At 38.6% G+C, this 15,913-nt stretch overlaps 1 protein-coding gene across 3 annotated transcripts in view; it reads right to left on the bottom strand.

Moving 5' to 3' along the window:
* Positions 1-15,913, bottom strand: part of USP6NL (USP6 N-terminal like) — a 144,780-nt gene that overhangs the window by 109,469 nt on the left and 19,398 nt on the right. Inside the window, exon 1 of one of the 3 annotated variants that reach the window (XM_014949127.1) lies at positions 10,942-11,098. The exons of the other annotated variants lie outside the window; for them this stretch is intronic. Coding sequence (XP_014804613.1) covers positions 10,942-11,014 — 73 coding nt within the window. The 5' untranslated portion in view covers positions 11,015-11,098. Of the gene's footprint in view, positions 1-10,941; positions 11,099-15,913 lie in introns of those variants that run through there. 3 annotated transcript variants of the gene reach the window in all.

Here is a 15,913-nt window from a genome sequence, read left to right as displayed (position 1 = left end):
TCCATTCTAACTGTGACAGGATTTCAGGAACCAAAATTATTCAAGTTAAAATTCTGAAGGATGTATTTCCAAACACAAGCCTGAAATTTAGCCTTAACCTGTGGAAAATATTCCTGACAAAACTGTCCTCAAACAAGGACAGAGATAAAAAATGGCATGGAAGAGAGTATCCTTCAGTCAAAATATTTTTGGGGAAAATCTAACACAAAGTGTAGACTGGCAGATGACAAAACTTGCTTATTCACACTCAGCTCCATACCCCCCAACCACTTACATAGTAATCTTGCTTTGTATATTAGATAAATCTCAAAACGAAAATATGACTCCTAAAAACAAGGAAAAGAAAAAGCAAACACTTTCCCCTTCAATTTCCAGGGAATAAAAATATTTGCTAGTCATTAAATGCAGAAAATTTTGTCCAACCTGATTAAATCACAGCTTACAGGCCTCTGCTACTTGCTTTTGGAGAAATAATGGACAGAAAAATGACATTTTGAACACCTCACATTCAGATACAACTGATGCCTGCATTGGTGGAAGGAGAGGAAGGCTCAGACATCACTTACACCATTATGGCATTAATGCTAAGAAAAAAAATAATTGATTTTTATATTCTTAAGTGGAAATGGAGAATTAAAACAGAGGGAAACAAAGAGATTTCTTTTCCTACCATCTCACTTGTATTTCATTAATACCTGCATTAGACTACTATCACATGAATGCCACCTGCTAATGTGCCACACGACCAGAGCATCTGATAATGTGTCATTGTGAAAACACAACAGTGCATACAAAGAATGGTTATGTTTAAAATAAATGAATAAATAAAAACCAAAAAAACCCAAGACCAACCACACACACACAGTGGGAAGGGATGGAGAAACATCAACTACTGCACACACCTTTCATTCCCCAAGGACAAGTGGCTTCATCTGTGCAGATAAACTTTGCACCTGGCGTAAAAGCTACGAAACCTCCACAGTCTTCACAACACCCTGAAACTAAAGGCACAATTATATGACTCTCCAAACAACTCTTGTAGATTTATTGCTCAAATTGCAAATTCCACGTTAAGTATGCACTCAAGCTATTTCCAAGTGGCAGCAGAACACACCTGCAATCCAGCAGCGGTTCTGCAGCGAGAGCTGCCAAACACCAGTATCAAAAGAAGGCTACAGGCTGAATACCAATGAGCTTCTCCATATGGCCAGAACGTGCTCCCAAGAGCTGCGGTCACTGAGCCCGGAGTCATTTCACAAAGCCCACGTACCCACACAGAGCCCTTGGAGCTGGCAGGGTCCAAGATTTATATCACACTCATCATCACAGCCTGCAGGGAAGAGTTAAGTGACCATGACTAACAACCACGACACCTGATAGGGGTGTTGTGCTCTTCTCCTGGAGAGGAGAGTGCGCAATCAAATATCTTCATATCTATTTTCTTTTATTTGCTTGAGTATGTTGCCATGTAACAACACTACAGAAGATGACAGTAGGAAAAAAGGAACCCACGTCACCTGGGACGTGATGCAGAAGGTAGAAGGGTTTGTTCCTCGAGGAAATCATTCCCACCAAGGACCTGCCCCCTCCAGGAACAGTTAGAAAATGCTTCGTTAGCTGCTTTATTAGCAAGGAGACAGCAGCAGTTTTGGGCATCTGTGTACTTATTTTCTCATTTCCACCAAGAATCTAATTAACTGACATTAATTAAGTTTTCTGTTTGATCTGGAAATTCAGTTCAAATTAACATTTTTATGGATAGTTTAATACTAATGCTGAGAGATCATGATTTTTTTTTAGAAGCAGCTGCTTGGACTTGCAACAAGAAGGACAAAACAGGGGAACCCATTCCACTGTGAAACCAATATTTTTATTTGCTGTTAAAAATGACTAACTAAAAAAATTTGAGACGTTAGCTGATTTGAGAAGCCTGGATGTTTTGCTTACAAGCTATACTGAAAGACCTAGAAGTTCAACAGGACATACAAATGCTTTGGAGAAGTCAGATAAAATGTCCAGGAAAGTTGTGAATTGTCGATATGCACCAGTATCTGAGCCACCCAAATGCTCTAATTATCTGTTGTAGAAAATGTCCAGCTGAGACCCTGTCACTTTGAAATATTCACCACACTTTAAGATATTAAAAACAATCAGGCAAACTTAGTAGCATCTCTCTCTGCACTGTTGCTTATTCCCATCCACTGCAATTTAACAAAGTTGTCAGCTTCTTAGGCTGTAAGTGTATTAAATAAATTCTGTGCAAGCTTCCCAATCAATAAACACACACACTAACATTCGTATTTAACATTAGATTCCACATTTCATAAGTATGAGGATAAAATACTGAAAAGTCAACAATTTAAGGCCAAAAAAATAAATTAGATGATCGTTCACTGCTGTAAGAGTGCACATCCCAACAGTGCAAGTTCTTAAGGAAAAAAAAAAAAAAAACAAAATGCTTTGTAGTATCAAATAATCTCAAAATTACACTTTGAGAGCCCACAAAAACAAAACAAAAACTTATGTATACTTGAAAATAGTATAGGCACAATTACCATGACCCTACCAAAACCAAGATCAGAAAAATACATTCACCTGAACTATGAAAATGGAAGACAGAGAATGAGGCTTGTTTTTCTAGATCCCTCATGCAGAACTTCTCAGCCTTTTCTCAAGCCTCCAATTCCAAAACTAAACGTCTGGACGTAGTTGTAAAATTCACATCACAATAAAAGTTTAAGAGCAGCTACCAAAGGAAAGGTACAGGACACAAACACCTTCTTCCATGTCAGATCCAGGCTCAAGATCTTGTCTCTATTCCAAACATATTGGACAGATGCCTCGGGCAGAACAGAATCCTCGTCTTGGTTGCAGTATCACTGAAACCAGAAATTCAAATACGTTCGTCCTACCAGCTCAAGCTAAAACTATGTAACCCATTAACCTTCTGAAATGTTAAGCAAATACTTGACTGAATCCAGAACTCCCCCAACACAGCCGCCCTCTTCTTTCAAGAAACCCAATAAAGCCACCTTGTTTTCACTTGTCTTTGCATCCAGCTGCCAGGTTTCCCCATCTGTGGTGAAATCACAAGGGGGAGTCTGTGCAAGTGCTGCTGCTCCAGGTCAGCAACGCTCCCGTGCTTTACATAAACCAAGAAGTCCAGTGGAATTTAATAGCATATATCCACATACTACAACAGGTAAAGATTTAATTGATCCTGAATACCACAAGTTTTTTTAAAAAAGAGATTTAATACAAAGCTTTGTTTCCCTTGTTTCTTACTCAGGTGGTAGCTAGGACCAAACTAAAGAATTTGAATTGTAAAAAGCTCCAAAGGCCACCCAGGGGCATCCCATCATCTGTGGGATTAAAAACCACATGACGGTCTTGACCAGAAGAGGATAAACAGCAACTTACAACCATGTATCACCATGCAGAATTTCTAGCTTGTCTGTTGCCTGCTTCCATTTTTTACTATTCTGCATCAATAAAACCTTTAACCAAGGTGATCATCCCTCTCTACTCGGCACTGGTAAAGTCCCACCTCAAGTACTCTGTCCAGTTTTGGGCCCCTTACCACAAAAAAGACATTGAGGTGCTGGAGCAGGTCCAGAGAAGGGCAACGAAGCTGGTGAGGGGTCTGGAGCACAAGTCTTATGAGGAGAGGCTGAGGGAGCTGGGGGTGTTCAGCCTGGATATAAGAGGCTGAGGGGAGACCTTATCATGCTCTACAACTACCTGAAAGAAGGGTGTAGCCCGGTGGGGTTTGGTCTCTTCTCCCAAATCCCAGGTGATAGGACAAGAGGAAATGGCCTCAAGTTGCACCAGGGGAGGTTCAGAGTGGATATTGGGAAAAATTTTTACACTGAAAGGGTTATTAAGCCTTGAAATGGGCTGCCCAAGGAAGTGGTTGAGGCACCATCCCCAGAAGAATGGGCTGCCCAGGGAAGTGGTTAAGGCATCATCCCCAGAAGTATTTAAAAGACAGGTTGATGTAGTGCTTAGTGACATGGTTTAGTGATGGTTTCTATCAGTTAGGTTGATGGTTGGACTAGATGATCCTAAAGGTCCCTTCCAACCTAGACAATTCTATGATTCTATATTTGAGGTTTTTGACATTAGCTGTAGAAGAAAGGCTCATTTAGACTCCTGCAAAGTAAGTGAAACTAGACCAGTGTTTGCACTTTGCTACTATTTTCCATTTGACTCTCCTTGGGTGGACTGAAAGCAACCAGAGCAGTGTGCAATTCTAGCAAATGAACACACACTCCACCTCGCCTTAAATTTTGACTGTAGTTACAAGCAGACAAACTTCATTCAGTTTTAAAATCACTACTGAAGACTGAAGAGCAGCCAGTGCAGGCAGAGAAGCAGATTTCTGCACTTCACTGGAAACAGAGACTAGAAGAAAAAAGCTGAAGAAATATGATGACGTTGCCTGTCAGGGAAATTGCAGAGGTTTGGGTGCTTTTATTCCTTGTGTCTTACAGCTACAGAAAGACTGTTTTTCTTCCTGGACATCAAAAACTGTGGACCTTCACCCTCTTCAAACCACCTTCACCCATCTTTCAGGGCAACAAAGGAAGACAAGAGGGCACAGCCATGCAGGCTGCACAAACAGCTTTGACTAGTGTCTGAAGCCATAAATAATTATTTGTAATACAAGTGGTTCTAAAGCTTTCTAATGATAGTGCCAAACATCTTGTCATAAGCACTAAACTACAAGTATAACAAGTAATAATGCTTTTTTAAAGCCTTTCTAGTATGCTTTTAAATGTGCTGTTTTCTATAGGACAAGAATAATGAACTCTGTAGCTACATACAAACCCCTAAAGAAACAACAGGTTTTTGTCCTTGGAGTTTAATTGTTTGTGGCATTTAAAATAAAAAATAAAAATAAAACAAACCACACAGCAAGTTAGATCAGCTTCACTGATGCCAACACAGCTGTGCTGATTTATATCAAACTGAATTTCTGTCCCATCCAGCAGAAACATCACTGTGAACTCTTGTGTTTTTCCCCATTACTTTTTACTGCACTGTTCCTTACTCTTCATTCTTCTTCAAACCTATTTTTAACAGGACTATTTTATGTTAAGCTGCCACATTTCCCATATGCTATAAATAAGAAACCTAAAGTTGCATTTCAGGATTATTGGGAATATTACAGTTGACAATTCATGGGGTTTGGGTTCCACCTCCACACCCCCAAAAAAACTCCAACATATATTGGAATTACAAATCATGGTATGAAGCTGGAGGTCTGTTGTCTTTATTGTGCTTGCTTTCTTGTAAAATAGCTCATTTCAGTTGACTAGCATTATTGCATAAAGAAAGAAAAAGTACTTCATGTAGTTCCTCTATAGCTGAAACAAATTCAAGCTCTATTAATTTTGTTAAGCTGGAGATCAATTCCCAAGATACAACATCTAAGTACTTTGTTAAACGATGCTACCTACCTAATAATCAAAGACCAAATAAACAGACATTAAAATAAGTCATTAACAGCTACATATGGCTAAGCAGCACTGCAACCTTTCTTAATCACTGCATCTGGCATCACACCAATGAGAATGAACTATTTTAAGCATTTTTTTAATAAAGTAAAAAGGCAATAAATTGTCAGTATAAGGAATGCAACAAAAAAGCCATAATGTATGCTATTACTATGTGGGTGAGGAACTGGAACAGGTTGCCCAGAGAAGTTGTGGATGCCCCATCCCTGGAGGGGTTCAAGGCCAGGCTGGATGAGGCTTTGAGCAACCTGCTCTAGTGGGAGATGTACTCTCCATGGCAGGGGGGTTGGAACGAGATGGCCTTTAAAGGTCCTTTCCAACCCAAACCATTCATAGAATCATAGAATCATTCAGGTTGGAAGAGACCCTTGGGATCATCGAGTCCAACCATCTACCCTACTCTACATAGTCCTCCCCTACACCATATCCCTCAGTGTATATCCTATGAAACTTATTACTCTTCAAAGTGAGAGAATGCCAGCCACAGAAACAAGAGTGTTTTAGGTAAAAATCCTCCGACTGAGTCACTCTGGCTAAGTCCAGCTGTTCAATGATCCAGCTGTGTTATTACTTGCTCATGTTTGTACCATCCCAAGGTGGAACTCCTCACACTCCTGCAGCAGCAGGTCTCAGCGACGCTTCACGCTACCATCAGCCCATACCACCACTGAAGGAAGGCCACCCCCACGGATTTACTTACATCCCACTGCTGGCTGCTCCTTTAGGCTGGCAAGCACATCTGTGAACCTGCACCAGCAACTGGATCAGTTAAACTAATCAAGTTTTAAACTAACTCAACAAGAAAGAATAGTTCAATTCAGACCAGCTTCTCAATTCAAATCAGTATTTGGCTATGTGAAAGCTTGTGAGGCTCTACAGGGATTTGAACTGAGATGAGAAGACAAGATGACCAGGCTTCTGAGTTTCTGCTGTTTCACTAGTTACCTTGAGGGACCGCATTTGATGATACCTTTCATCTACTATCACCAAAGGTAACAAGAAAATACTACGGCTACTCAACGTGGTACCTTTATTTTATTTTCTCCGTCTTGCAACTAATCAACTTAGTCCATTCCAAAAGAAATAAAGAAAAAAGAAAAAAAAAAAAAAGAAAAAAAAAAAAAAGAAAAAAAAAAAAAAGAAAAAAAAAAAAAAGAAAAAAAAAAAAAAGAAAAAAAAAAAAAAGAAAAAAAAAAAAAAGAAAAAAAAAAAAAAGAAAAAAAAAAAAAAGAAAAAAAAAAAACGATTTCTTGCCAAGTCTAAGCCTGGAATATACGGTTCTACCGCGGTACCATCTGCAAGTGAATTCAGGCGGTAACTTCCGAAGCACGAGCTGTTACTGGCACATTTCAACATGATTATCCTCGTCTGGCGCAACATTTACATACCTCGTGGGCCCACACTTCCAGAATGAAAAATATCTTTGAAAATGAAGATATCCATAAGCTTTGTCTGAAACCTCAAAGGCTGAGATAAGATATACCACCTAAAGAAATACAGGGGATTCCTGAGGAGCATTATCTGGGGCTTACAGCCCAAATACTGCAGTCACCGAACAAGTCTCCATCTTGCAACCAGTAAAAAACTCAAACTAAAGTTTTCTCTGAGGTATCTTATCACTTAACACTAAAACACTGCATGCCTTTCTAACTCTATCATTTAAATTTAGTTGTCCCATCTGCTAGAAATATTTTAATACAACATCTCTTTTTATATCCTAACATCAAGGGGATGTTGCCAATTAAGTTCTGCTGTGGCCATCTGTAAGAGGAAAGAGCGGGTAAAAAAGTAAACATGAATATTTCTTTATTAATTTTAAACCACTTTGATTTCAACCAGAATTTTGCTGATGGAAAAAAGAAAATAATTAATAAACTTATACTCTACATGGATTTCTCAAGTAATATTTGAATTATTTTTTTAAAAAATCAGAAAGGTTTCAGATCTTGTGAAATGTTTGACTTTGAGTTAGAATACTTATCAAGAGAATTTTATACTCGCATGATTTAGGACTTTCAATCTCATAAATTTCTTAAGAAATCCAAATCCTATGAAATAAAATAATGGCAACCTCTTCAACATTTCTTTACTTTCTTTACAGCTTCATGTTCACCTTCAAACTCACAGCACATAACATGTTACCCCTTTGACAATAAGGGGATTAGAGGCGATTTTTCTCCTTTAACTGATCTGATGTTATCTAAATATGGTAAGGGTCTGGCTTTTCCCAAAACCAAAAAACAATAAAAAGCAAACAAAAAAACCTCTACACACTCAGCTCTCACTGCAATTGGAAGACTATGGAACACAATTACAGAGTAGGTTTTTTTCTTTAAAAGAAAAAAAAAAAGATTAAAAGATTCAAGTTTTAAGAAGCACAAGACTGAAGAGAAAAAAAAAAAAAAAGGATGAAAATGTGAGACATTATAACCCAAACCTTACTGCTTAGCTCACTGCATGTATCACTAAGCAAGAACCTAAGAGGCCTACTGATAGTTTTTCAGATGCCAGCCTCAACAGTCAAAGACTAAATACAAAACCATAACCACAGGACTTGCAACTGGGAGACAAGGTGGATACTCGTACTCACATTGCCTATTTGTAGGATTTAGTCTTATATTTGTTACCACCTATTTATCACACTCTTATGGCACAGTAAACGAAATTTAACTAGTGGCATGGGTCACGGCCACAATGAAAATAAACTCTGGCCTGTAAAAAAACAATTAGGCTCAGCCACCTTGGCAGGCTGTTCAATTAGCCCATTAAATCCACATTTCAACCCATGAAATGTTAATAGTGGGTTTCTTTTAAACAAAATTCTGCAGGAATTTCTTCTGAAGGGATTGAATTTTCTTCTGCATAGTAGCTATGCTTACCATAGACCTTATAAAAAGCTTCTCTTGTTGAACCATAGATGCAACCAGACACTCTCCTGGCAAGTAACTGGGTTTCATTTTCTCCTGAAAATAAATGTTGGGAAAATTGGAGGCCAGAGAATTCCTTTCCCCCATGGCCCTGTGAACTATTTATAAAAATAGTTATATGGTTAGGACATTCATTCAATTGTGAAGAAAAGTTTTAAACTAGGTACAACACACAAAATATGCAATTTAACACACTATACTACTTTGTAACATTTGTCTCCTGAGTGCAAGTTAGGCCCCTTTCAAAGGCCACCCTTTTCCACCGCTCCTCACGTGCAGCGACCCCTCTGCAACTATCAGCGCGGTCATTTTCAATTTCAGTTTCTTGAGTTTCTATTTTTCATGACAGAAGACAGAGATTTTACAGAAGATTTCCACACAAGTTGAAAACAATGAATTTCAGACTTCTAGCCAACACATTGTATTCTAATGATAAACACTCTTTTTTTAGGAGGAAGAAGAAGATGTGGGATTAAGAACCTTCTTTAGCATTTACCATCACCAACCCGTAAACACATGGGTAAACACTTCACACACCACCCCTTGTGTCTCAATGAATTCACCTCACATTCACACTGGGCTTCCTAGCAACTCTTCCTGTACAAATACATTTTTCAATTTACTGAAAACAATAATGAGAATGAGTCATTTCTGTAGAATACAGTCCTTCACATACACCAGATGCCTAATGCTGCATGCTGTGAAAAAAAAAAACAACCACAAAACAACACACCAACCAAATGCCTACTCAAATTGCTGTATTTATCACAGAAGTCTGTCAGCATTTTGCATCTTTTGTAAATGTTTTCTTCAGAATGTTTGAATTTTTTTTTTAATGTTAAGATCTTAATATTGCTTGTAAAAATGTATTACCAAGTTCTGTAAGAGCTAACATCTAATTAGCTCAGTTACTAGCAGCTTGAGAATACCGCCCAAACAATGACCCAGAATTACTGTCTTTTAAAAAGGGAGTAAAACAAATAGAGAGAGAAAAAAAAAAACCCAAAGCTTTAGAACTGAGAAAATGAGCGTTTCCTTATTTTTTTCAAGGCTTTCCCTTCCAATTCCATTGAATTTGTTCCAATAAACAATTTTTTTATATATATATTTTTTTTTTTTTTTTTGGTGTTTTCTTTCTAAACCACTTCTTACACTGACTCTATAAAAATCAAGCCTGACTACTAGCATCACACAGAACAGACAAGTACAACTCCTGTCCCCTTCATTCTTCTCTGTAACTAGTGGAGCGTAAGTGCACAAATGAAAAAATGAACAGAGAGCTGAAATCAAGTAATTCAATCTGACGAAATTATAAAACTGTTGGGTGGGATGTTCAACCAATCACCGCAAAATCTAAAGGAGTAATTAGGAAGCCTGATTTTATGAAATCCATGCCTTTTTTTTTTCAGAATAAGAGGACAACAGCAGAGCCCAGTTCTACCTTAAATCATTTTGTTTTCTTACAGAGGTGTTCAATTAACTAAGTCATTAGAATTACAGTAGCCTGATGTTATTAGGTAAGTGACTTAAAATAAAGGTACTTGGCTGTAGCCGCACATTACACATAAGGGCAGAACAGAGCAATGACACAGTAACAGGCAGACACAGATGCTGTAGATTCTAAATTATTCATGACCTACTCACTGTAAAATAGACGTTGTCCTAGAAAACTAATTCTAGTAAGAAAGGAATGCAATTTTTAAGACATCTCTACAAATTATTTAGTTCCTCTGCAAACCATTTATCCAGGAATTGCAAATAATTACGATGTAAAAATAAAGACTTTTTAAAAGTGCTTCATCAGCTCCTAATTAGATAAGCATGCCAGATACCACAAAGGATGGCACTACTTTAGCGAAGAAAAAAACAGCAAACATTCAACACACCAAAAAGAACAAGAAAAGCATTTAGCATCAATTAATTTCAAACAGTAAGTGAGCATTTCAAGTAATGTTCTGTATATTTACAAGAGCCATTTCGGACTTTGAAGTTAGTTGTAATCTAGAAATAATCTCATTGTGCAACCTAAACAGCAGTGCAGCTGTGTACTTCCAGTCTCTCTCATTTCCATAAGCACCAAAGAAGCCTATTTTTGCTCTTCTTATTTCGAACATTAAGATTCAAAAAAGTATTCTGATGGGATTCCACAGAATACAGTTGCTATTTTCACAGCCCGAGCTATCTGGACAAGAAAAATACTTTTACCACAGGAAAGATCCTTAGTACAACAGTAGCAGTTACAAATGCTGACATAAACTCCATCTTCAGCATAATAAACGTCACTGGGATTCTCTTTGGGAAAGCTGCAGTTGCAAAACGATAATAATTAGGCTTAATATAGTTCAAAGCCAAATTATGGCAGCTGTACATGCCACAACAAAGAAGATTTTTAAGCATCAAGTACATGCTTAATTTAACTACAACCTAACTCCAAAATATTTCTGATTTACAGTAAATTCCTCGGTACACTGAATACATCCCAGCGCTGCTCTTACCTTTCTTAGCAGCATCTGTTCTCCGTCTTGCTGGCGACACCAGATCCTTTACAATCTGTAGCACTTGAATCATTGCTCGTTAGCAAGATCAAAGAGACTAGATGCTCCTCTAAAATTCCAACAGGTTTCATTACTGCATGTTATTTCACGGCTGCCTTCGGTAGGCTCAAGCAAAACTGATGCAGGAGCAACTCATCTACCTTCACAGAAAGATTTCTGCCTGACGACTCTATAGGCTGGGGTGATGGATTTAAAGTGACTTCAACACAAGGAGACAAAAAGCTGCAAGCAGTCCTAAATGTGTTTCTACAGAACATCGTATAATTATTTACTGCAGAGAAGGCATACTGATTTCTCTAAAGTTTAAAGGAAACATTCACACCACAAAGTAACTACAGAAAACAGCGCTTGAAATGAACGCCGACAGATGCAACGGGCTCCCCCAGGCTCAGTATCCGAGAAGCAGGTCTGCATCCCCCTTTAAAGTCTGTCTCAATTCATGAAATTTCACGTAATGCTTTAAGAGAGCTATCGGTGCAGTGCAGAGCCAGCGACAGCCCCACTAACAGAATTACAATTAAATCCAGCTTGCCAAACTCCATCAGGCAGAAGGAAGCACCTGCTGAAGAGTCATTCGGTTCTTTTTCTCCCCCCTCGAACACACACCTCTGACACCCTCCTACGTGACAGGAATTCTTGCACACCAGGAGGGATGCTGGAAATCCTGGGAGTGTTTCAGGCATTGTTCTTCTCCCTCCTGCCACCAGAGGCCCAGAGAACTGTTTCGGCTAAAGTATTATCATTACTTCTGTCAGGTAATTTTAAGCAGACAAATTGCAGTATGTGCCCCACAACATTTTTAATGCCATTTGGAAAATGTACAGAGGCACTTCAGAAATGCCTTCTGTCAAATCCTCTACAGAGCTAACCAAAAAAAAAAAAATCCTCTTATAAAAACCACACAAAAAAAAAAAAAAAAAAAAAAAAAAAAAAAACATGAGAAATAGTGTTTTATACAGTCACATTAAATAACTGTCAGCGCCGAAGAGGCTCTGTGAACACTTTAGGAAACTAAATTCCTACACAGCATTGCGAGGCCTTGCTACAAAGCAAGAGCAATTTAGGAAGCCAACTACATTTTCCAAAAACCATAACATTAAAACAAACCACAGGCCACAACTGAGGCACAGCAAGACGTATTCTCTGGCCTTTAGACCTTCTGTTCCCATTGCTTAAGTGTTAGATGGTTGGGAGGGGGGAAGAGGTCATCTCTTTCCATTTCCAGCTGCTGATCACAAGCATTTCAGATTTTTAGATTTGCTGGAGTATTTATCCACACACGTCAGTCTCCTGAAACACATACAGCAGAGGCACCAAAAACTCCTTCTATTATATCAGTCTCATTCACAGCCTGCCCATAAGTAATAGCAACCCAAAGTACCATCAGACCTGGTTTGGCAAACCAATTAAAATCGTTCTTTCTGACAATCTCTGTCCGATTTATTCTCCCACCCTGCAAATATTTAAGTGTCCCCTCAATAGGAAGCTTGTAGACATACTGCACAACTGTAATTTATCTCTTTCCGAAAAAGAATTCCTCAAACCATTAGAAACAGAACTCCCAACTTTCTAGATTGAGAGTAATTCTAACAACTGTCCATAAACTTAAATTCCAAGTTTCAGACAAATTACTTTCTATGTAGAGACGTAAGGAAAAGATTACCACAAACTGATGTTTCCAGAACCATGATTTCTAGACATTTAAATAAGACGTAGAACGCAGGGTTGTCTGGTAAAGTTCACCTTAAGGTCCTTTACTTAATAATCTAATCCTCAAAAATCCTGCTGTAAGAACTTCCCCACCATTATCTTGCCATGATGTGTTCGTTCTTTATTTAGTTGGGTTATCAAACAACTTGCCTTCAAGTTAAAGATATAAACTCAAAGGAAAATCATTACTTATACCTACGTTACATTGCATTTTCTCTGAAAAAACTGGCTTCTGAGTTTATGGTTCAGAGAAGAACACAACCACCTCTACAGCACTCGTAGACTTTCGATGGTCTTTATATAAACATATTAAGGATAGAAAAAAAGAAAAAAAAATAAAAAAGGAGTAAGGTAGAATAAAATCTTCAGTAATGACATCCACTTAACCACCTAAAGCATGTGTGTATCTTGCAGAGCCTGATGGTGATTTTTAACTGAACTGGATTATCTCGTTTTTACAGCAAGGTTCTCAAGGGCTGGAATAAGGAAAGGACGGGGAATGGACAAAGAGTACCAGGGGGAAGGTGGAGGGGAGGAAGAGAGAAAGGAATAGAAGGCATGCTTTGTACTTGCTCGTGTGTCAAAACTATTTAAAAAGAGAAACAGACACTTCAGTAACTAGGAATTAACACCCAGGAAAGGGGAGTTAATTCCAACTATTCCTGACTGCAAAAAGGGAATTTGTTCCCTTTTCTTTGAAACTATCCCTTGTCCAGCTGGCAAGATGACCAACTAGAAAAGGACTCTTAGATGATTTGCAGGTCTAATGGTGAGTATACAAAACCAGTACCTATTAATGTTTGCAGAACAGCCATTAGAAAGGCTTTCATCCCACAGTCACCAGTATCTCTGGTATCTCTACCAGTTTAAACAACTGGAGCCTGCTTTGAGCTTTTAAGAGAGACACACAAGAACTTCCAGACTAGAAATTATTTTCACAGACATCTGCCTCCCCCAACATGAAATAATCTCCAGGTATGGTATGCACAGTAGTTTCCCCTCCCTTCTTTGTTAATGAAATTGTCACCTAGAAAGAAACTGGAAAAAACCCTCAAAGCTTTAAAATGAGTTTAGGAAAATGTAAACCAGTTTACTAGATGTCCTGTGTGCAATGTAAAGAAAGAAAACAGCTCAAGTCTGAAGGAGGGCCATGGTATAACATAAACAATGTCACAAACTGAAACTCTGAAGAATTATGCAATAAGCTTTGTGGCTGCTATTACTCTTTCCTCAAATTTATACGCCTACAAGACAATAGCACTAAACCTGCCTTTAAAAAGCAGGTTTAAGAAGCAGGTTTAAGAAGCAAAAAGGCTTCAAGAAACAAAACACACTAACTAGCTAAATCATGTCATTTCACCTGTTACTCATGAGCCATAACTTGGTTCTAGTTCACTCTCACCTTTGAACCGTGAAACCGAACTGGTATTTCCATATAAATCATGTCATTTCACCTGTTACTCATGAGCGATAACTTGGTTCTAACTCTCACCTTTGAACCATGAAACTGAACTGGTATTTCCATATTCTCTGTCACTACAACTGCCACCTCTCAGACCACATCCTGACAAAAACACAGACTGTGGGCAAGGACATTCACCAACCAGAAGTTCACTGCAATCCTGAGGCAGATTTACAAGGGAAGCCAAAAAGAAACCCAAGTGTCATAAATTTAGTAACAATGTAAGTAGATTCTGTTTGAGGAAAATAAAATAGCTTCTACACGCTGTTCATATCAGGTGAATTTCTGCTAAGCATTTTTCATCTTCGACAGCTCCTTTGCTGAGCAATATGTGCTTGATGATGTTCTTCCATTTTGATTTTCTTCCTTAACTTCAAAATATTAGGGAATACAGAAATAATCATGCACATTTTATCAACCTGATGAAATATGTTGGTATGAGAAGGAGTCGTTAACCAGGATGGGATTTTATGGATCAATGTGTGCAGCTCTTGACCTCTCCTAACCATAATAAAAAGAATGACCTGCATCCTCATTAGTCAGCTGCCATCACTCAAAATAAAAATGCTTCCATTACCGTAATTGTAATTAACTGGTCTTTGAAAGCAGTTCTTTTTCATAAAGCACATTGCCAGAAGGTAACATTATTTACAGCCCAAAAGATGCTGCAAAAGTATGGCTGAGTGGGCATTTGTAAAAAGACACTTGGAAAAGAAAAAAAAAATAAATAAAATAATCATAATTTGAGGAAAACTTCATGTTTTCTCCTTCACTCCTCTTCTTATAATCTGTAATGTTTATATATTCATGGCATTCTGTCTAGGCTTTTAAAAAAACATCAAGAACCCCCAGGGTAAACCTAGGCAGCACTGTAGCTACCCGAGAATTGCCTGCTTGTTGTGCCCTCATTTACAGAAAGAAAGATGTGCAAGCCACTGAAAAAAAACCAAAACAAAACACCCCACACCACTAAAATGGCTTGAGGGCATTCATTCATATGAACAATAGGCCTGCACACATTTCATTCGAGATGCAAAGATGCAAAGTTATTGTGACCATTCTTTTTCCATCTCGCATCAACCTGAACTGGCCAGAATTCAGGCTGCACGCAGATTATTCCAGCACATCTCTGCAGAAACCTATGCAGATCTGTCTTCATGATCCTACCTTATGCCCCTCATAACCATGTTTAGAGTTTAGCAGATAGGGAAAAGGGCATAAATAATACTGGGTAAGAGATCAAGCTTTCAGGGCTGACACCACCATAACACAACGGCCAGCAAGGTACTGGCCCTGAGATCCAGCCCTGTTGCTGCCTGTTTTAATGGAAGTGGGACAAAGATTTAAGTCTTGCCTTTATCATCTAGAAAGCGGATAAACAGAAACACACAAAACACTCCTCCTTATCTCTCTTTGGTTCTGCAAAAGAGCAAAGTCTGACGTTACAGGCAGGAGATGGGGATTTACAGGAGCAGGGCTTCGTTTGCTCTTTGGACCCTTCTTCCTACATCACTGAAAACACAGAGAGCACGTGGAGACGTTGGAAAGTCAGTAGGACTGTTCATCACAAGGGCTATAAGAAGTCAAGCACCAGCATCAGTGAGGGCAGCCGTTCTTCATGAACCTGGAGGTTTGATTTAAAAGCTGCAGTTTCAGAAAGCACACGGGGCACAACTGCTTCACCCTCCTGCCCGATCTCAGCCAAGGGGCTCAGAAAATGCAGATTTTCTTACCAGGAGC

Source organism: Calidris pugnax, unplaced genomic scaffold (assembly GCF_001431845.1).
Source record: "Calidris pugnax isolate Ruff unplaced genomic scaffold, ASM143184v1 scaffold125, whole genome shotgun sequence".
Taxonomy (NCBI): Eukaryota; Metazoa; Chordata; class Aves; order Charadriiformes; family Scolopacidae; genus Calidris; species Calidris pugnax.
This window is presented reverse-complemented; position numbering and strand designations above follow the sequence as displayed.